At 46.7% G+C, this 22,957-nt stretch overlaps 1 protein-coding gene across 2 annotated transcripts in view; it reads left to right on the top strand.

Annotated features, from left to right (window-relative positions):
* Positions 1 to 22,957, top strand: part of IRF3 (interferon regulatory factor 3) — a 238,924-nt gene that overhangs the window by 15,837 nt on the left and 200,130 nt on the right. For both annotated transcript variants that reach the window (XM_086930131.1, XM_086930132.1), the window contains one exon: positions 16,609 to 16,850. In XM_086930131.1, the coding sequence (XP_086786257.1) occupies positions 16,686 to 16,850 (165 nt within the window). In that variant the 5' untranslated portion in view covers positions 16,609 to 16,685. The remainder of the gene's footprint in view (positions 1 to 16,608; positions 16,851 to 22,957) is intronic.

The raw sequence follows: 22,957 nt of genomic DNA, 5'->3' as shown, positions 1-22,957 counted from the left end.
CCTCCACTTTAGACCACTCTACGCCACTCCACTCTGTGCCACATATCTGTACACCATTTCACTCAATGCCACTCATTCTATGCCACTGCATTGCACACAGTGCAACTCTACGCCAGTCTACCCCACTCCACACAATAGCACTCCGCCACTCCAATGTACTCTACTCCACATCACTCTACTTAACATCACTCTACTCCACAACACTCTGCTCCTCACCACTCTGCTCCTCACCACTCTGCGCTATGCCAATCCACTATACTGTACCACACTCTTCTCCACTTCACTCTGCCAGTCCACCCACTCCAATCTATGCCGCTCTAGTCTTCCTCGCTCTACTGTATGCCACACCACTCTACTCAACACCAGCCCACTCTGCTCTACTCTATACAACTCCACTCTACGCCACTCCACTCCACACTACACTACTTCACTTTACGCCACTCTAGTTGGAATGCAGGTAGGACTATTTTACATTCTAAACATACACTCTTTCATCACATATTTAACTCTTTATTTCATCTATGCATATCTAAGCAATCATTTTTTAATCTTGGTTTTGACAGCATACAACATACATAGAGTGGACTTTGGGTCTGCCATTTTCAACCACTGGCTTTCCTTCAAATAGTCTCTTTTAGCATTTCGCTTGAAATGTTGTGACTCACCTCTTAGCTTAGCCCGGTTGAGTATTCATATCTCAGCTAATGCTACTGACTATTTAAGTGTATCCTTCGAGCTTGACCCAGTGATTGCGATGAACTGCATCAGGAACTACTTTACAACTTTAGCTGTTTTTGGTTTCACCTACTGACTCGCTCGTGCGTCTTTAATGTGCATGCATTAGTGTCTTAAAACCCAGACATATTGGTTTAGCCCATGCTTGTTTCATTTGGTTTCCTCTGAAGTGAGCAGGGATTTGTTTAGGTCTGGCTTTACAGCACAGCTGTCACTATAACTTATGAAATCACCAGACTTTTCAAAAGTGCCTGTGAGAGAGGGGTTAAGCTTCATCACATCTTGGTCACCTTGAGTACATCACTTGATTGGACAGAAGGTGTGTGATTTCCCTGCAAAATAGTACTTGTGTTACACGATTTTCTTTGTGGGTATGCTTATGCTCAACATATCAGGGCTCAGTTGGTTAGGATGGCAACCCAATGATCAAGGCTGTAAGTCAGGTTTATTACTTATGAAGAGTTATGATAAAGGTGATAGGTCTGAGGTATTTATAGAGGAAAACGTAAGTTGAAGTCAATAATCTTTTAAGAATGTTGGGTTTTCTCTGTAATAAAGTCTATATGGAGTTATTTTATTGCATGAAATCTCTGTTTACTGTAGGCAAGGGTTTTAGTGTTAATTGCCACCTCTGACAAACCTTTGAGCTAGAATATTGGCTTGATGATAATCCTTGATAGAGCTTCAAAAGAGAGGTAGAATTTTGCTTTGCCGACTGTAATTTTGTACACGTGTAATTTTATGACTGTGTGGCTAATGGTTGCTTTGTGAAAAAGTTTATGTTCAAAACAGTAGGCCTGAGCTGGTTATGGTGAAAAGCCAATGATAATGGCTGGAGGCCCGATTGATTCACTTTAAAACATTATATCTGATACCAAAGTTCTAATAAGTGTTATAAAAAGTTATGAGTAGACATGGCTATTTATTGTGAAAGGTATTTGTTAAAGTCACAAGGCTTTTAATGGTAGATTGTTATCGTAATATATCACAGGCAAATGTTTTGTTTCAAGGAGCTTGTAGATTATGATAGTAAGCAAGAATTTTTATGTTGGTCACTCATGCTAGAAAACAAACCATGGGGTAGAAGATTTTCACTGTGGAAGTCATTGTTTTGATATAGTACCTTTCGAGAGGAGTTGTATATTGTTTTGCTGGCTGTAATTGTCAACATATTTGTAATTTTACAACTGATTGCATGATGGCTGCCATCGTATTCACACTTTAAGAGGCCTGTATTAATTAAGGTGTCAAGTGAATAGCAAACGATATATGCCATATTAGTTCAATGGGAAAAGTCATGTCAGGTTCCATAAGCTTGATCTGTTTATTATGAAAAGTTAATACAAATTGGGTAGGCCTGACTTGCCTGTTGTTGAAAGCATGTGATAAAGGCAACCGTGCTAACGCCTGTGAGAAGTTGGCCTGATATTCAGTGTTCACTATTCTAGTGATCACTATGTATCAGTCCAAACAACCCTTATGGTGATTGGTTGTAAGTCAACCTTATAGACCAGCTATCCTAGTAGCATGGATAAGAGCAGTCTTCGGGCTAAACTCTAGAGGGCGTGTTAAGCCAGCTGTTATACCATCACATATACCCCTTGAACACCAAGTGAAAGGACACCACACAAGTGTTATGAAAATAAACAGTGTATTTATTTAGATCACAACAGCCCTCTACTCTTTATGAGGACAGGGTACTAAGCACACAACAAAACTCTTACAAAAATACTTTAAGTTGCACAATTTACACAAATGCCCGAGGGGCACGGAAAACCATATACTATGGAAGTGGAATGCGAAATTACTAGCAGGTAAGTACTGTACTAATAGGCTTTGGAATCGCTAGGACTACGTTACTGAGCCTTCAGATTACTAGTAGGAGGCCTAGGGGACTCGGGTGCAGAGTGTGCACTCTCACGCGGGATGCGGGACAGTCGTTGGAGGCTAGTAAAAGCAAAGTTAGTGTTCTCGGGCGAACCCGATAAGGTAGGCTGAAAACGAAAGTGGATCTGGACCCTTGGATAGTGAGGCTATGCGGGGGCACCGAAATGCCGAAGTTACCTAGCCCAGGGGCTGCGGTTGCATAGGTCTGAAAAGACGTCGGAAACCTTTGTTGACGAACCAGGAGCCTGAAAGAAGGAGTTGCTAGCAGGCGACCAGTGAAGATTGTTCGATGGATCCAAGCCTGGATCGAAGATGGAAGACACCTGTAAGCAGAGGGGACCAAGTCCTGAATCACTAGCCAGTGATCAGATGGGCACCAGGATGGCACCGGATGGAGTCACCTCGACCAGGTGAGTGGGCGACGCTGGGCTCTGCAGTCTCACGGACCAGGAGGCGTTGTCGGCGACTAGGATGGGGGTGCGAGCTGTCCCACGATGGTTGCTGCTGTCGACGTCACTGGACCCAGGATTGGGGCAACAAGTCTTGGCAAATTCAAGCCCACGCGGTGGACCTAAAATAGCGTCTGGAGTGGACCAGGAGGGTCCGGGGTGCTCCTCTTTTGGAAGGGAGCAAGGGCCAGTCTGGGGCAACCAGACTAGCAGTGGTGATGTCGTCGGTCGTCGTCGGGAAGGCCACAAGCCAGCGGGCTAGTAGCCAGACAACGCGGTGAGCAGCCAAAAAGCAGAAGGGCCCCACGAAGATCTCGTAGATGCTGGGGGGCTGGTCTTCGGTGCTGGAGCTGCTCAGGGTCGGGGCTTAGCTGTAGAGGTAGGTAGAGGTCAGAGGCGCCAGGGAAGCCGGGTCTCGTCGAGCTGGTCAGTCGGATTCCGAAGGAAGGACGTGCAGCAAACCGCAGTGTTCTTAGATGGTGCCTGCGGGTGCAGGGTGACTACTCCTTAGTCACAAGGGAGAAATCTTGAGAAGAAGTCGAGAGTTCCTTTCGTAGAAAGTAGTTTCTTGATTCAAAGATGATCTAATTTGGAAGGGTCCCCGCTCCTGCCTTTATCCTAAAGAAAGGGGTGGGTACGCGACTAGGTCCTGCCCTAGGGGTGGGACCAGGAAGGGGGGTGGTTACACCCCTCTCCCATGCCGGACTTTCCCCAGCTCAGGGGCTGGTGTGCCCCTGGAACTGGTTCTAGCCGGCAGATGCGTAGTGAGCACCGGGGTGCCACTTGCAGTCACCTTCCTGTAAAGCCCTGCCTACCCAGGATACACAAAACCCTGTCTGGGATGGTGCTAGCACCGCCCCTGACAGGAAACCCTTTGTCCGAGCTCCCCTCGCTGGAAGGGCTCCCAGCTGCAGGGGGTCAGACTTGTGTCTGTGGTGGCAGCATCCATTTTGTGATGCTGAGGCTTGAGTTAACTTTAACCGGGGTTCACAGTTACATACATGTCGTGTCCCTCTATAAGGGTGGAATGCTAACCCCGTTGCCAGAATTGGCGAGGGGTTAGTATTCCAATTCGTATGACACCTTACTCGACATGTTTTGATAAAGCGATACCAAAGATAGCATTTAACCGCGAGGATTATAATGCACTTAAGAGTATATGGTACGCGTTATCATGGAACAGCTATTAGGACTTGGTTCCGCAAGCTGCAAACGGGCTCAGCTCATGCCAGAGCACCATCTCACACGATTCCAAGCACTCTGCCTTCAGGATTGTCAAGGCCTGCCATAGGAGTGACTGATAAGAATCTGTGTGTCCATTTTTAGGGTTAGATATAGGTATACTATATCTAAAGCAAAGGGTGATTACACCACCTTGCCCCAGCCGGGTGCAGCCAGTTGTGTCAGATTTAGATGGCCAGCCAGGGGTGGCATAATACATGCTGCAGCCCCTGGTAGGCCCTGGGTACACCTATGCCCTGAGTTACAGGGTCTGATAAGGTGGTCCAGTACCAATTGGAAATGTACCTAAGGTACATGGAATCCATTTTAGAGAGAGAGCAGTAGGCCTGGGGTCCTGATTGGCAGGGCCCCAGGTCAACTAAGTCGGAATACCAACAAAACACCAGGCAAAAAGTTGGGGACAACCATAGTCAGGTATCCACCTTCCTACAACGCCTGTAGGCAGGTATTTTGATATGTGGATTTTCACACATTACTGTATCAGACAGGAGGTTTGGTGTAGGTGACCCACTTGAACAAACCAAAGGTCTAGGGGATTTGCACTGTTAGTTCTTATTTGGCCCTCTTACGAGTTAAATCAGTTTAATTTGGCAATTTTGAACTATGTATAATTTCAAGATAGTTTCCCTAATGGTTGCCATTTGGGAAGGTTTATACTCAATACAGTTTTTGTTCAGTACATTCTGTCTGAGTTGGTTATGGGGAGAAGACCAGGGCTACAGGTCTTATCGGTTAATTAGGAAAAGTTGCAACAAAAGCAATAGGCCTGATTTATTTGGAATAAAACGCATACGCTAAAGCCAGCAGATCTTTAAGGATGGGATGTTATTGCACTGTGTTCCAGCCTGCAGTCTCATACTTTGTTATGTAAACACTCACATATTACCTTTGTAGCCCAGGACTTTGGTGGAGCAACCTCTCTGATAAACTTCAGGGGTAGAACATTTGCAGTCATAATCCTTGCTAGAATCTCTTTAGAAAACCTCATGGACGTAGTTGACTACAAGCATCTTAGAATACAAAAAAAGCTGCAATTGTATGCACACATATGTAGAGATGCATAGAAGGGTTTGTGGCAGCCTTTTTGTGCTATTGGTGTGTATGAGTACCTTTTCCACTATACTTCAATCCATCTCAGCATACAACATGGGTCGATGGCCCATGCCACTTCATTGGCTCTCTTATGTCAAGAGTGACAGCATTTGTCTGATCACTTGTGCACCGAGCAGAGCTGGTTTAGTATTTTCCCCTTCTATAGGTCTCCTTTAATTTCTGCCGTCACCCCTTTATTTTGAGCCTACTACAGCTCCACAGAGAGTTCTAACAGGCTGCTTCATTGCCACTCATTTCATCTCCAGTGTGCCTTATTCCGCGCATCCACTGCCTTCAAACCAAGCGACCACCACAGAATGGTTTTTGGCATAGTGTCTGCCAGGTTTAGGCAGTAACATGTTTTTTGAGTTTTTATTCTTTAACTTTATCCATGATTAGTAGCAGCATGTTTTACCGTTTATTTTTCATTCAATTTATCGTGCATTCGTTTTTATGTTTTTTAGTGTTTTCATGTTGGTATATATATAAGCTGCACAAAACGCTTAATTTTCAACGTGAGAGCAGCTGAGGCATGGGGTGTGCGCGAGATAGAGACTAATATAGATTATAAAGGTTATAGATGACATAGATTTCAAAGTATCTAATACAACCGCTACAGCCCGTCTAAAACTGATGTACCTCTGATTTTCCCACTGATGACGGGGCAAATCCTGTCAGATGAAAACACATGAGGTCTGTCAGTAGACTGGAGGGTACACAGTGAAAGTGGTAAAGACAGTCATGGGTCGAAGGCAGCAGGGCTCAGTGAGGAACAACATAAGACCAGGATAAAGATGGTACGTGCTGTAGAGTCAGCACAAGGAGTGCTATGTGCTATGTGGAACTCGATGCTAGAAGATGTAAAATGCCAGGAAGTCCCTGCAATCCCCGATTTGTAAGACTGCCAAAGAGACAAACACCAGCAAAACCCAGCAGAAAGCAGCCACACAGGGCCACGCCTCCTCGGTGTAGCCAATAAAAACTCAGCAATTTCCTTGGCACATTTACAGAAGCACCAGAAATAAACTGCTGCAGAAATACAATCGAATCAAGGTGATGGAAAATTGTTGTCAGCAATCAGGGGGCCACTGGCACCCTGCAAAAGATGGTACACATTCTGATGCCCTAGGATCTCCGAGTAGGGACAGAAGAATTCGTTGCTGCAGTTGGGAAAGCGGGTTTCCCGCAGCATTAATGTCGAAGATGCATAACACAGCTGAGCTGAGCAAACATATGTCTCTAGCAGGATTTCTGCAACCCCCCCGTATGATAATCTAGAATAGAGGTCTCCATCCTTTTCAAGGAAAAGCCCTCGGATCTACTCCCTAATATGGCTTGGATAGAGGTGCAAGTTACATAATCTCTGCCCTCTTAAAACACTCTGTCCTGTTGCAGTGAGCACAGAGCATCGACGCCACAAGAGCTGTACCTGGAAAGCTTACATGTGGGGGCCTCAAAAACGAGTTTGGTCCAGTTGTTCTTACTTGTCAACAACCTCTTAGAGGTGAGTGTTTCACTGAGTTTTGTGCTTTCTCATGCAATACATTGAATGACACGGCATCGGAGTATGTAAGCTTGGGCCCAAAATACATCACTCATCTAGCTAATTGTGCTGTTGGTTGCTGACCAGAAACAGGTCCAGCCTTACTGACTCAAGATTAAGAATTGCTGCAGGCAGGAACACTAAAAGATTTATAAGCAAGCCTTTTACAGGCACTAGGGTAAAATGCCTAAGAACTCCTCTGTACAGTCACAAGTAAATCACTAAGTTGTTTTTAACAAATACATTGGATCTTTAACTAGGATCATTAACTCTCATACATTTTGAAGGGTGCATGAAGGCTTCACAGTGCTTACCTCCACTGACTGCAGCAGCGCTCCTTGCCCTCTCGGTCCCTAGAGTTTGACCCCCGAGTGCTCCTGTGCCTAGTGCGAGTGGCTCTTCAATGTCTTTAAAGAGATCACTGGCATATTCAGAGGTGTGACTCTATCCCCCTACTAGCCCTCCCTGGTGGGACTAGCACTCTCTGAAATGGAGTTCTTCAAGCTTGGAACCAAGCCGACTTGTCGTATGCGCTGGGCGAGGCCGACGCGACAGTGCTAAATAGGAAAGTTGCCATTGCCCTTTGCCGCTGTCTCATAGCCCCACTGTTGGACCAATGGCGGTCACTGTTTCTGGGCACTGACCAAGGGCCACCCTCCTCTCTCTTCGGTATGTCCACTTCCTTGCCTGCCCAAGGATTCCCGCTACTGGATTGACTGACCAGGCCCACCCTTTGCCCCCTTCTGAATGAGAAACAGCACCTTCTTAAATAATAGGCCCCCTCTACAAGATATCCACTGGTCTAGACCCATCTCCCAGTCTGTCACTCTTGTCCGTGCCGATCAGGCAAAGAAAAGTAACCTGCCCTATATATTTTCAACTAGGCCTCAGAGAGGCCTAGTTGAAACAAACTTAATATTACACTCTGAACCACATAGGAACATCTCAGACACAAATGTTCACAAAAAATGTGAAAAAATATTTTATTAAAAAATTCATTTTTTTCCTACTATTTTTCTCATTTATATATATATATATAATATAGTACCCAGAAGTTCAAGATAAACAAAATCCAAACAGTAATCGATAAAAGTTCATCAAGGACTGAATCAACTCCTAGTAATGGCCCACACACCACACAACACATACATACGAACATACATACCACTCGATTCATGGATCATACAACACTCCGCAAAGATATCAAAAATAAGTGATGAATTAGGGACAGTTGGAGTTATATCCCAGGTGGTTCAGATGGTTCTCAAAATTAACAAACGCCAACGCGCGTTTCGGTGTAAGGCCCCAGCCGGGGCTACACCTTCATCAGGGCAGGAGTGAGGAAGGAGAGGAGGGCCACAGGGGGAAAAGCGTCTTTCAACTACAACGGGGCCTGGATACATGTCTTTACAGATGACAGGCCAACAAAGCACACAATCACTTGACTACTCGACGGAGGAATGCTCAGCAGCACTACAGGACGAAGTGCTGTCCGGATAGGGTCACTTCACCGCTTTCAGTTGTTCCAGGCTCTATGGTGCCGTATGCGATAACTCATCGGCTAGTTTAATAAAATAATTTCGGTTTCGAAAAATCCATGGGACGGCAACACGGTCTCCAGAACTCAGGAGGACAGCATAGACACAATAATTGTCACTTCGGTATGTCCACTTCCTTGCCTGCCTGAGGATTCCCGCTACTGGAGTGACTGACCAGGCCCACCCTTGGCCGCCTTCTGAACGAGAAACAGCACCTTCTTAAATAATATGCCCCCCTCTACAAGATATCCACTGGTCTAGACCCATCTCCCAGTCTGTCACTCTTGTCCGTGCCCACAGGTGAGAAATTGTCCAAGAAACACTGGAACTATGCGGACTAAAACAACTGAGGAGTAGAAAAGGCAATCGCTGCTAGGGGCTCTTCTCCCTGCTGTGCTGCCACAGCCAGCACACCTCTCTTCCTGCCATAACTTCTAATACATGCGTAAGGATTTATAATCTACAGAGCCCAAAGGCAAAATTAAAATTGCCTCATCTATTTCACAAAATACGTTACATGCATTCAAGACTTACCCACACTGTGAGGGGTGTGTTGAAAGAACAAACTCCTGTTCGGTAATTATCCAAAAACCTGAATCATGCAGTACTGCAGAAAGTACCACCACAGTCCTTTGAGTTGGGTTAAAGAAATGTACTTTCATACAGTATCTACTCAATATCACATTTAAAGAAGTCAGCTCAACACGTGGGAAACACAGAGCTCACCAAAGAAGCTTATTTATTGAGACAAACACAATGGAATCCATTCAAAAAGGTACCTTACTTATGCTACTTGTTCCTTACTTATGCCTGCCAGGATTTCACAAAGGGATTCCTGCCAACCGTAAACCCTTTTAAATGTGCCGAGATCTCCACCACAAGCACCAGGACACACTTGGGTAGCCGTTGTGCTCTATAAATTTATATAAATAACAAGTGTGGAGATCTCTGCACCCATAAATCATACTCAGGGGTGAGAGTTAGAGCGTTCTTGGGCATTTCAAGGCATGGTTAGCCCTGTTTGTAGGCGTAAATGGCGCTGCACTGCAATATTTGCCGCCACAATGTACCATTTCCGTGTACATATGCCTCTATCACTGCTGAGGCCCACAAAGTCTTCTTACACTGACTATAAATAAAGCATTAACCAATGTATACATCCACAAAATCACACACATACAAACTTAACAAGCTTATACAAGATACATTTAAAAAAAAGTAAAACAAATGTAAACATGCCAAAACCTAAACCTACAATAAAAAATGTAAGTAAATATAGCAGCAGGCAGCCATTCGCAAAGATACTGTACATAGTGCATTGTTTTATTAAAGCTCCAAAGTGGCTTCCAAATCTGCAAACAATGTATTGACAACCTTGGAGCAGTAAAACAATGATACACTATATTAATCCAAGATGAGCACTCATAAGACATCACACTTGGCAGCCATCTTGGAATAGAATTGTGCATTATGTATTGTTGTAGAGATCTAAGATGGCTAACATAATGCATGTAAACATAAAAGACATTTTGTATGGGCAAAACAATGATACACTGCGGAGACCACAGTCCAAGATGGCCACCTAGCTTAGAATTAAAGACCACACGGGATGCGATGAACGGCAAGCAAGCTGTGGCAAGCAAGCTGCTTCCTAGCAGTGTCAGGAAAGCTGTAAGGCATTCCCTCCCATGCAAAAACAGAACAGATTAAATATTAGAGACATGCAGAAGTAAGGATTCTAATAGTGCAATCTTCGACATTGCTAAGATGAATTGTCAGATACCATCAGGCACATGCATCAACCATTTTTGGAAGCACAAACGGTGCAATTCGCAAAAATTGCCTGTTTGCGCCCGCAAAAAGGGCTTCTGCGATGCATCAACCTGTCAACTCTCGCAATTTAAGAAATCACAAATTATTGAGATTTCTTAAATTGCGATTGCATTTAAGGAATTGCAAATTGCGATTCCTTAAATGCAAAGCATGATGAAATCGCAAATTACGATTTTACTAATAGGGGGCGCAAATTACCATCAATTTGTACTAGATGGTAATTTGCTAAAACTTTGAAAAATGCACTAAAGTGCATTTTTCAAAGTTGTAGGTTACACACACACATGCCCTTGGGGAATGTGTGTGCGCAACATGCGTGCACAGATCAATTTCATGGGTGCAACAGGGTGTCCTTTTGACACCCTTGAAATTGCATGGCAAGTTGCGAGTACCTATTGGTACTCGCAAATTGCGCATGCAATCTCCCATTCATTCCTATGGGCCCATAGGAATGAATGGGGGGGCATTCCTTAATTACGAGTCGCAATTTGCGAGTCGCAATTAAGGGATGTTTGGGAATCGCTAATTTTATAGCAATTCCTACATGCATAGGCTTTTGCAATTCCTTAATTGTGATTCCTTAATAATCACACTTAAGGAATCGCAAAAGCCTACAGTGATACATGTGCATGTGAATTACGAAAAAAATCGGTCTATAAGATTTGATACAGTGTAATAACAATCCACCCTTAAAAGCCAACTGGCTTCAACATATCGTTTCACATAAATATTTGAGACATTCTACCTTTTGTTATAACTTTTCCTAATAAATAGATGGCATCCAACCTAACTTTTCACAACGAACCAATGATGCCTTTAGCCTTTATCATTGGCTTGTCACCATGACAAACTCAAACCTACAGTTTCATGATTAAGCTTTCTCACTAGGCAGCCATTAGGCATGCTGTCATAAAATTGGAACTGTGTCCAAAATTCGAAATTAGAAACAGCAAAATATTATACAACCTGGATTAATGGGGTGGTGGTTGGGGGGGAGGATGTCAGGAATGATCAAAGTGCAGATCTTCTACCCAAGTGTTTGTCAGAGGGTGACTAACATCAAAGCCTTGCCAACTATAGAAAGCGTTTAATTTTCATATAACACAAGATATGTCTACATATATTATCACATGCATAGTATCCAACATGACTTTTCGGACATAACTAATCAGACCTACGCTATAGCTTTATCTCATTGGCGTATCCCAATAACCAAATCAGGCCTACTGAATTGAGTGTAAGATATCCCACAACACAACCACCAGATGCTGAGTCATGATAATGCAAATATGTACAGCATTATAGTCTGCAAAACAATATACAACCTCACCTAACAGCATTTCACAAAGATTGTCAATGTGCATAACTTCCACCAACACAGTTTGTCAGAGCAAGTTATGCAACACCTAAACATTTGCCTACTACATTATTCTTTGAGATTCCAGCCTAACAATACAATCCAACAGGTTTTCGCACTTTGTAATAACAATCAACCGTTAAATGCTTCCTAGCATTAAAATTTGTGTTTCGGAGTACGTGCATCAAGCCTTCTGTATTTATAATAATTTTTTGAAATTTACAGATCGGGTCCATAGTCTTGATCATTGTCTTGCCACCATAATCAACTCATTTCTGCTGTTTTGAGCTTAACCTTTCCACAAGGCAAAAATTGCAATCCAAGCACTCTTTTTCAGTGGAAGCAACCAAGTTCTGCCTAATCAAATGCTGTACTCAAGTAAGGTCACCAGAGCGGCGATTATTTCGCGCGGAAAAGAAGAGACACATTGGAAAAACACCCCGGGAATAGAGCAACCAGCTGGGCCGGCTCCGTGTTAGCACACGATAGCAATAAAAACGAAGAGGCGGTTTGCTTGAAAGCAAAACGCTGTCAGGGAGAGATTTAGATCACCCAAGCACCGACAGCGCATTATTTAATTCCATTAACTGGATATAAACAAAGCTCAGTGAAAGAGAGAAATCCTGATGCAACATGGAAATGATTCCCAACCCCAGATGACTCTGTAACCCGATGGATTACGAATATCCCTAGTCCTGAAGAGGCCAGAATTGATTGGCTGAAACGCGTCGACTGTAAAGAGACAGCAGATATAAAAAACTTGATTAATTTAAATAATTTGTTGAGGGACTTAAAGGATATCGGGTTTGAATAATTTTTACCTATTTGTTTTCCTCACTTTAGTCTGTTTTGATCTCGATAGGAATGTCTTGTTTATTTTTTCAGTGAGACATCCTAGCTTTGAAACGAAGGGCTTCTATTGTATATATGTAAAAAATACATGTATATACAAATGTGTTTGAAATTGAAAACGAGAAATATATAAATTAAAAATCTCTTCATTTGATAAAATAAAAAATCATTCAGTAAAATTCTAAGGCGTGGTGCGGTTCATGACGAGACATGAGATTGTAAAGAAAAAATAGATAAAGTGTGGTCATAGTAATATAAATACTAAGTAGGGAATACTTTTTCTTTATCCCCTATTATTTCAATTGAGAATATATACCGTAGAACCAAGGTACCAATTTCTTATGAATTTAGTCTTCTTTACCCAGGTACCGTTTGGTTTAATAGGTTCCCCCTGTCATTCATAGAGTACTCAAGTAAGTCAGCATGTGGGTGGAGCCAACGCCCTCTTTCAGAGTACTTTTAAAAGCTCTTCTTTTAGTTGATCAAATAAGATCTCAACAGCTGCACTTTCTGGCCAGACCTAAAATCCGGATAAGTAACAGTAAAACATGGACCCAGTTGCTTCTCTTTGCCTGTGATAACATAGCGTGAATTTCTAAAGGACATGCGCGCCCATATGTATCTTGGTACTGAATAACATGTTTATTGTTCCCCAACCCGGTGGTACTCGTTTTATCTACCACAGCAGGATGGAAGGCTGAGTGTACCCAATGAGATTTGCAAACTGGACGTAGATCCCTACAGGGGATACATCAGACCACAGAGCCACCAGCCCCGGTGGAAGGTGTCACAAATCCTAGTGGCAGTACAGTGCAATACAAATCTCCACAGCACATTGGAAAACAAGGCAGCCCTGTTCCAAGGGCACAAGGCCATGCACGTGGATGTACAGTATCAGCAGTTCCCATGCCATTGACTCAGAGGTCCTAAATGGCTGAATTAGTAACTTTTACATTCTTCACCAATGGTATTCTGTCTCAGGATAAGGAAAAGAATAGGACACTTAAACACATTTGAAGTCTGCATTGCAGACAGAAAGTAAACATTTCCAACAACTACAGTTCGTTAGGATTGTATGACAAATATTAACTGGAATGTCCCCAGTCAATTCTCACAAGAACCCGAGAGTTAGGACTTGAAAGACAATGGCTTGCCCTGTGAGCTGGTTTCAGTGAAGACCTGCCGGGCAAGTCCCAAGCCCTGCTCAGTAGTTTATAGTCACTCACTGAATTCATCAGGAGGGATGGCACACTCTTTAATTACACAAGTCTAATGCATGTGGAAATGGTCAATTTAAGGAGACGGTGTATAACTCAGCTAAACATTCCCGATGCACTTGCCTTATTTTCTAAAAAAAGATTCTGGCCTCACTAAACAAGTGTCTCTCCCTCTCCGCCTTCGGTAAACAATCCCTTAAACATTTTCCTGTACAACAGCACACTCTCCTTACTCGAAATGCACCCTCAGTCACATCGAAGTGCAATGCCAGTTTACTCTTGTCTTTCAGTTTCCTGCCCCCACTACACCCAACTCTGTTCATTGTGCTGACCAAATAAGCAAAACTCTGTCCAAATCCTGCAAATTCCTCACCAAAACCGCCCCAGGAAATCTGACTATGGATTTTTCTGTCCCCTCAGCTAGGACAAAAGGTACATCTAGAATCTCTTTCCCAACAACTCCTTTACGGCATACCCCAATGTAACAAACATAGCTCAATGGCAAGCAATTACAAAAACAAGGCAATGGATGGAATGCTTGAATTAATCTCAGCCACTGGAATTCACTTGGGCCGCATCCCAGTCCATTGTTTTTCCTCCACCATTCCACCTCGGTTTGGACCCAGCCATAGGCAAATGAGCCTTGACCCTGCTCCATGGGAACAGTCCAGCCCAAACTGCCAAGCAGATCCTCCGTGAACCAAAAAACAAGTAACCCAGGACGAGTTTCACCCTGATCAGGGCTCATCAGCCAGGTATAGAAGGATTTCAGTGGCACATTGAGCATGGGGTCCATGGTTGGGTATACCTGTCGTACTTAGGGCGTCAACTGCACCAACAACAAGGTGATAGTTAGAATGCTTGAATTAATCTCAGCCACAGGCAGTTGCTTGGACCGCACTGCAATTCATCCTTGTTCGCCCACTATGTCAACTCAAATGCAAATCAGTCTTGACCCTGCTCCAATGGCAACAGTCCAGCCTGAACTGTCAAGCCAGATCCTCCCTGAACCAGGAATACAAGCAACGCAGGACAAGTGTCACCCTGACAAGGGTTCATCAGACAGGTTTGGCTAGATTCCAGTAGCACGGTGAGCAGGGAACCCATGTCTCGGCATACCCGTCGCACTTGGGGCAAAACCAATCCTAAGTTGCTTGTATCCTTCCATATCAGCCCAGAATGCAGACCCATGTAACGGGACAATTTAGAATCCGTTGATTATTTCTTAACCAACAGCGCCCGTAGGGCCTGTCATCCCTGGAGGGCCGCCCTAGGTTGTGGCCTCTGCTCCTTCCCCTGCTGGCCCCTTCACCACTTCTCCTCACTTAGGACTTCGACGGAGAGCACGTCAAAAGGGCAGCCCCCACACCTCCAGCCACAAAACGTGTTGAGTGTATCCTTTTAGGCACCCACGCCAGGTCCAGAACACCAGGCTTCACCTCCCTCCCCACTGCCTCCAAGACCAACAGTGCCTCTATAATGCCTTATTCTGCCCTTCTGCCTTTACACTCCCTTAAATATCTCCGCTACTCAACGTAGATCCTACCTTAAAACTATCCACAAATGACACTTCTTTATCCCACTTACACCAGCACATAAGTCACTAACCCAAAAAAAGGTCATAACCCCAGAGCGTTGTGCAGCCGTGCCGGTGGAAAAGGAGGGCCTAGTTACCACTGCCCAGTAGTCTGAAGCCAATAGGCCTACCTAATCTTATCCACCCACCAATGGCCCTCCCGCATACCTAGAACTTGACCACACGTCCGAATCTCAGGAGGGTAGGGCTGCTGCGTCGCCCACACCCCACCAAACCTCCATTGTCTCACAAAGTGGCACAGAAACAAGATTTGCAGATTCTAGTGGAAGAACCGTCCATTCAGTAGCCTCAGAGGTTGAGCCCTGCACACAAGGGGATCTTCATTATGCCACCGAGCTAGTGGTGGATGGACCTGAGTGAGTAGCTGCGTTGTTCAGGTGTGTGAGGACAGAAAGACAGTGAGGGACCGACAGAAAGGATGCACTGGTAACACAAGAACAACAAAAATAAAAACTCTTCAATAGTGGCAGTGCAGAGAAGCCAACAGCAGCTTAAAAATACAATTCAAACAAGCTCAGAGCTTGCAAGACTTCAGGACAGCCATATTGGGGTGAGGCTGCATCGATGTACAAAAAGGAAAGCCAATGGAGTGGTCATTAAGGGGTCAGGTTCACACTAGAGTCAAATACTTTTAAAATTAAGGTTGCAAGTCAAGCTGTGTAAGGAACAAAATATAGATGATCAAAGGAATAAAACTGGTGAATCTATCTAAGTGCTTAAAGAGGAAATGTTACAATTTCTTCTGACTTTGGCAGGACCCCCAGGAGGGTGGTACAGTAAACAGCTCTCCTGCACTACCCATATGAATGTTCTGCCAAATAAACTGTTACAAGGATATAGTAGTGAGTGAGATGTAGAGTAGCAGCATGCTTTTCTTTCACATTGTGCCTGGAGTATTTGTGTAGGAGAAACAAACAAAGAATATTTTATTAGTTGGTTTGTTTGGTAATACGATGCACCCTACACCAAACCAAGGTAGATTGTAATTGCGCAATACATTCTGTGCTAGGCAGGGGAGCCACACGAAGGGTAGATCGACTATGTTTAATGCCATGCACTCCAGCATACCTCGCATGCACCTAAAGGAGCTGAATTATTGAACCATACTAAATCCGCAAGGTAAGGTCGGGGTTAGAATTCTGTGTACAGTGAGCTGGGTGCTTTGAGGGGTCTGGGGGTGAGGGCTTCTTACCAGTAGCACCATAGTTATGACCTTGAATAATTGATTCTTTCTAACTCGCGCTCTTCTTGTATTCCTTGAATTAGGTCTACACTGACAGCTTTACCTAGCAGAGTATCCAACCTGCACTGCCTGATTTAGGACCAAGTCTCCTCTTCCCATCATGAGCTCCCAGAAACCCCTCATCATTCCCTGGTTAAAGAGCCAGATCGATAACTCCGAGTATCCCGGCCTGACCTGGGTAAACCCCGAGCACACACGATTCCGCATACCCTGGAAGCACGGCCTGCGCCACGACAGGTCAAACACCGACTTCAAAATCTTTGAGGTAAAGCTACTTGGGTGCTTGCTGCTGGGACTGGTGGTTGTGTGCCTGTGTCTGTCTGATCACTGGAGATGTGTGGAGAGGTCAGGGGGTTACTAGTGTTTATGCTGTTCTAACCTTATCAGGAAGATGCTGATATCAGGGATTCCTGGGCATCACTGATGATAGCTCTGGAGCAGGGTTCTGTTGTGTGTTAACCTGTCATGATGTTATCTGTCAACAAAAAAGAATGTACTTTTTGGGACCCTGTTAATTGTTATCCTGCGAATTGAGATTGATCACCTCATTGGTAGTAAAATTGCGTGGCCAATTCTGGTTTGCAAATGGTTGGTCCCTCTGTGTCTTGTTAAGGATGAGCTAAAATGATACAATGGAGTGAATGCTGCCCAGAGTAATTGCAAGTGGATGAGATTAATTCATCAGTTCCATCTTTCAAAGTTTGTTCTGAATGAGCCTTCCTAAGTAGGAGGGCCAAGCCAAGAGAGGCAGGTCCTGTATGTCAGTGTGACACAAGGCTCAAGTTTTGCCTCACTGATAAGGCCCAGTAGGCCTAAAACGATCTGGGATTACCGGTGTTCCTGTTCACAAGGGACCTGGTCTAGTGTTTCAGTGCGGGCTGCCCCTTGTGGGGCAGGGCCATGGCTGTTTTGCATACTTTTGTTCTTGTCTTTTAAAGCATAGTCAGAGTGAGCAAGCATTAAAAATGCAAGAGGTCTCGCTTTTATTAAGTTAAAGCCATTTGGTTCGAGGCATGTGGGCTGCTGAATTCATATCTGTGCATAGATCGCCGCCTAGTGTTGGGTCCGGATGATTGCACATTGTTGTCCTGGAAGAGTCTTCGAAGTATCACGAGATAGGTGGCTCCTCCCCTGGACTACAGTGCGCATGGGCATCGCCTCCATCCCCAGATTGTTTTTTTCCGCCATTGGGTTCGGATGTGTGTCGGTTCCCTCTGTCGGAACCGATAGTTGTTAACTCTCTTAACTCGAGACCAAAAGGTCTTTAGGCTTGGCGCCGGTATCGTTTTCGTTCGGGTCTTACTGTTTCTTCAGCTCCGAACTCTTGCTGCCCTTCCGCGTGCTGTCGGCGCGGACGGGCCTACACGACGCTCCAGACATGGAACGGACTCCGTTTAAACGGTGCCCGGTGTGCAACTCGAAATACTCGCACCTCGACGTGCACCCAGTGTGCAACACTTGTCTGTCGCCGGACCATGACGAGGCCAAGTGTATGGCCTGCTCCAGGTTCCGGTGTAAAAAGACCCTCAAGATTCGTCGCGCTGCGAGACTCCAGGCCCAGATGTCTGCGCCCCCGCCGGACGACATCTTCGAAGAAGACGTTGGAGACGACGATGTCCAACAGGTTTCGGACTCTAGCCCTGCGTCCGAGGGGGATGCCTACGACGCAGGAGACGAGGAGTTTGACGAAGCCGGCGACGAGGTAGGGGACGACGATGGGGCCATTGCCACCGTGGGGGATAGCTCGGAGGAAGAGCATCCCCGGACTGACTCAGGGGTCGACCCCCTTCCTGCGGCCCAGGTCGAGGGATCGCCTTCGGGCCTTACCCAAGACCTCGTTCTTAGTCCAGCAGCCCCGCCTCCGGGCCCGGCCACGGACATTTTGGAGGTGCCACTCACGTTTCCAAAAACGAAAGTGAAGCCTTCGGGATCTGCAACTCCGGTTTCAAGACCGAAAGTGAAAGCTGTACAGAAGGCTCTGGAGGCGTCAAAGTCTAAGAAATCCAAAATGGCCGACATGGAGAGTCACGCCAAGATGGCCGACCCGAGGGCCTCAGGGTCGATGCCGAAGGCGAAGTCGACCGACGCGGCTGCGTCGGCGCCGAAGATGGTCGCGGTCGATGACCCGAAGAAGCCTTCGAAGAAGCGTCAAGGCGATCCCAAGGCTCTGGCTTCGCCGGCTCCGGCCGTCGGGGCCAAGGACGGTGCAGCGTCGGCTCCGAAGACGGGGCCTCTCGCCGACACCACTCCCAAGACGGGGAAATCGCCCGAGCCGGTCAATCCCTCTCCAGCCCTATCGAAGAAGGTCGAGGAGTCCCTACAACTGATTCGGAAGGTCGCTGTGCTTCCCGAACCGGAAGAGGGGGTGTCGAAGCCCGCACTGAAGCCGTCAAAGGCGCAAACGCCTATCCGCTTCACCCTGCCGCCGAAGTCGACGCCGAAGGCTTTCGCTTCGAAGCATGGGGCAGGCGTGCCCTCGAAGGAGGTGTTGACGCCCAAAGCGTCTCCAGTGGTGTCTAAGCCTCAGCTCCAGCCACTTGCGGAGGAAGAGCGTCGTGAGGTCATCATCGACGCCAATACCGGGAATCTGTCCCTCCTCAAAAGGAAAATCACCCCGGAGCCGGTGTTGGAACATTTTCGCATTCCTCTCAAAAACAAGAAGGACTCTGCGGGTACTTCAGCACCTATGGAGCCGGCGTCTCCAAGAGACCTGCCGCGTTCACCAACTCCTTCTACCGCGGGTGATGGTGACGAGGGGGAGGTCGAGTACAACTATCCAGCGTACTCGGATCCGGAGGAAGAACATGAACCTTGGACTGCCGGAGGCGACCCCGAGGACCCGCAGTCGGGTCAAGAACCGCAGCTCTTTGCGGCGAAAACTTCGCCGACGGAGGACTCTGCAGCCTTCAACGCTTTGATCGAGAGAGCTGCAGCTAACCATGATGTCGAGCTGCACTCCGATCCTGTGGATGTGGACTTTTTATTTGACACTTTCTCAGTGGCTGAAAAGTCAATCAAGACTCTGCCAATGCTCAAAGGAGTGCTCAAGCACGCGCAGGAGGTCTTCAAGGAGCCCACTCGGGCACTTGTCATCAATCCACGCATTGATAAGAAATATAAGGCAGCGCCCTCGGATCCAACATATATCAAGGGACACTTGCCACTGGACTCTTTGGTGGTATCCAACGCTCGCAAGAGGGCGAACTCACAGACAACTGGTGACGCTACTCCCCCAGACAAAGAGTCGAAAATATTTGAGGCCTCAGGGAAACGGATTGCTGCACAAGCAGCTAACATTTGGCGCATCTCAAACACGCAGGCCCTACTTGCACGCTACGATAGGGCTCATTACGACACCCTAGAAGCACTGCTCCAGCACTTGCCTGACCAATACAAGGAGGCAGGGGAAATGTTAATTCAAGAGGGAAAGCTCATTACAAACGCTTCCATCAAATGTGCGCTAGATGTGGCTGATACAGCCTCCAGGGCAATCAACACCAGTGTGTTGCTCAGAAGACATGCATGGCTTAGGATCTCAGGGTTTAAACCTGATATACAAACAACCATCCTGAACCAGACGGTTAATCCTGACCATTTGTTTGGACCTGAGGTTGATGCGACGTTTGAAAAAATGAAAAAAGATACAGACACTGCTAAGTCTATGGGGGCCCTCCAGTCTCAGCAGTTTCGGGGTGGTTCCTTTCGCCGCTCCAATACCAGAGGCACCTCAAGGGGTCAGGCATCGCAATCCACCCAGTACTACAAGAGCAATACCCAATCCTCATACACCAACAAGGGTAGAGGTGGCTACAGAGGCAACAATGTCAAGGGCAGGGGATGTGGAAACAACAGCTCCAGGTCCACCGCTGCCAACAAGCAGTGACGTCTTGTCACTGCCCCCCGACCACACAACACCGGTCGGGGGGAGACTCCAGCAGTTCCTGCCCGTGTGGAGATCCATCACCACGGACAGGTGGGTCAAATCTCTTGTCCAGTACGGTTACTGTCTGGAACTTACTTCCACTCCACCAAACATACCTCCAAGAAGCCGTCCTATGTCCGGCGAGCACTTGCACTTGTTGCAGCAGGAAGTTCAGGTCATGCTGCAAAAAGGAGCAATAGTGCTCGTCCCACTACAAGAAAGGGGAACAGGGGTTTACTCTCTGTACTTTCTAATCCCCAAGAAGGACGGATCCCTACGGCCCATCCTGGACCTCAGGCCCCTCAACTGGTACATTCTCTCGGAGCATTTCCATATGCTCACGTTGCAGCAGGTACTTCCTCTGCTTCAACAGGGGGACTTCCTGGCTACGTTGGATCTAAAAGATGCATACTTTCATATCCCCTTACATCCTTCCCACAGGAAGTATCTCAGATTCACAATTCAAGACCAGCACTACCAGTTCAGGGTTCTGCCGTTCGGGGTCACCACAGCGCCAAGGGTCTTTACGAAGTGCCTGGCGACTGTGGCGGCGCATCTACGACGCCAGAACGTCCACGTCTACCCTTACCTGGACGACTGGCTCATTCAGGCAAAAACAGAGCAGCAGTGCGCCGACCACGTGTCCCGCACCATTCATCTCCTGCACGATCTGGGATTCTCTCTGAACTACCCGAAATCCCATCTCCAGCCCGCCCATGTACGGCAGTATCTGGGCGCGACAATAAACACTCTGGCAGCCACTGCGCAGCCAAATTCAGTGAGAATCGCCAGTATCCAAACGCTGATCCAACGATTCAGACCTCAGCACTCGCTTCCAGCGAAGGTGTTCATGCAGTTGATAGGCATGATGGCCTCCTGCATCTCCATCGTCCCGCACGCGAGACTACATATGCGTCCGCTTCAGGAGTGCCTAGCACGTCAGTGGACTCAGGCTCATGGGCAACTGACAGACCTAGTGTTGGTGAGCGGTCGGGCATACAACTCTCTGCATTGGTGGAATCCACAAAACCTTTGCAAGGGCCGACCATTCCAAGACCCCGTGCCACAGATTATCCTGACGACGGACGCTTCTCTCCAGGGATGGGGAGCGCATGTACTCCACTACACGGTGCAGGGACTATGGACACTACAGCAAAGGAAGATGCACATCAATGTGTTGGAACTGATGGCAATCTTCATGGCCTTGAAGGCGTTCAAAGTACATCTGTGCAACAAAGTCGTGTTGATCCGGACGGACAACATGACAGCCATGTACTACATTCAGAAGCAGGGAGGCACACACTCTCCGCAGCTGTCTCATCTGGCTCAGAGCATGTGGAAGTGGGCCATTTAGAGGAACATCTTCCTCATGGCAGAGCATCTCCCGGGCAAGGACAACCAGATGGCGGACCTGCTCAGCAGGCACAGCCATCAAATGCACGAGTGGGAGATACATCCATCAGTACTCCAACCGTACTTCCAAAGGTGGGGTCATCCAGAGATAGACCTGTTCGCCACAAAGGAGAACGCAAAATGCCAAAGCTTCGCCGCCAGGTTCCCACACCCGCAATCACAGGGCAATGCGATGTGGATGAACTGGTCAGGCAGATTTGCGTACGCTTTTCCCCCAGCACCTCTGATACCGCTGGTGGCACGCAAGCTCAGGCAGCACTCGATGACTCTCATCCTGGTTGCTCCAACGTGGGCTCGCCAACCGCGGTACACCACGTTTCTGGAACTCTCCGTGGTACCGCATCAAAGGCTTCATCTCACTCCCAGCCTTCTGACGCAGAGCCATGGCGACATTCAGCACCCAGATCCGCAACAGCTCAACCTGGCGATCTGGCTCCTGAAGTCCTAGAGTTTGGCTACCTCAATCTTCCTCCCGATTGCATGAACATCATTCGGGAGGCAAGAAAGCCCACTACTAGAGCTTGTTATGCGGCTAAATGGAAGAGGTTTGTCATTTACTGTGTTAACCACGATATTGACCCGCTAGATGCTTCCATTCAAAACATCATTTGTTACCTGTTCCACCTGTATCAATGCAATTTGGCGTACTCTTCCATCCGCATTCACCTGTCTGCTATGGCAGCATACCTCCAGAATAGGCAACACCTGTCACTTTTTAAGGTCCCTGCGATCAAGGCTTTTCTGGAAGGACTCAAGAGAGTCATTCCGCCAAGGACCCCACCGGCTCCGGAATGGAACCTCAATGTGGTTCTTACAAGACTGATGGGTCCTCCCTTCGAGCCACTGCACTCTTGTGAGCTTCAGTTTCTGACTTGGAAGGTTGCTTTCTTAGTAGCAATTACATCGCTACGGAGGGTTAGCGAGTTGCAGGCTCTCACCATCCAAGAACCTTTCTTCCAAGTACATGCTAACAGGGTTGTGCTCCGCACTAACCCTAAATTCTTACCCAAGGTTGTATCTCAATTCCATATGAACCA

Source organism: Lissotriton vulgaris, chromosome 7 (genome assembly GCF_964263255.1).
Source record: "Lissotriton vulgaris chromosome 7, aLisVul1.2, whole genome shotgun sequence".
In the NCBI taxonomy this organism is placed as follows: Eukaryota; Metazoa; Chordata; class Amphibia; order Caudata; family Salamandridae; genus Lissotriton; species Lissotriton vulgaris.
Note: the sequence above shows the minus strand (reverse complement) of the source record. Positions and strands in the feature narration are given on the sequence as shown.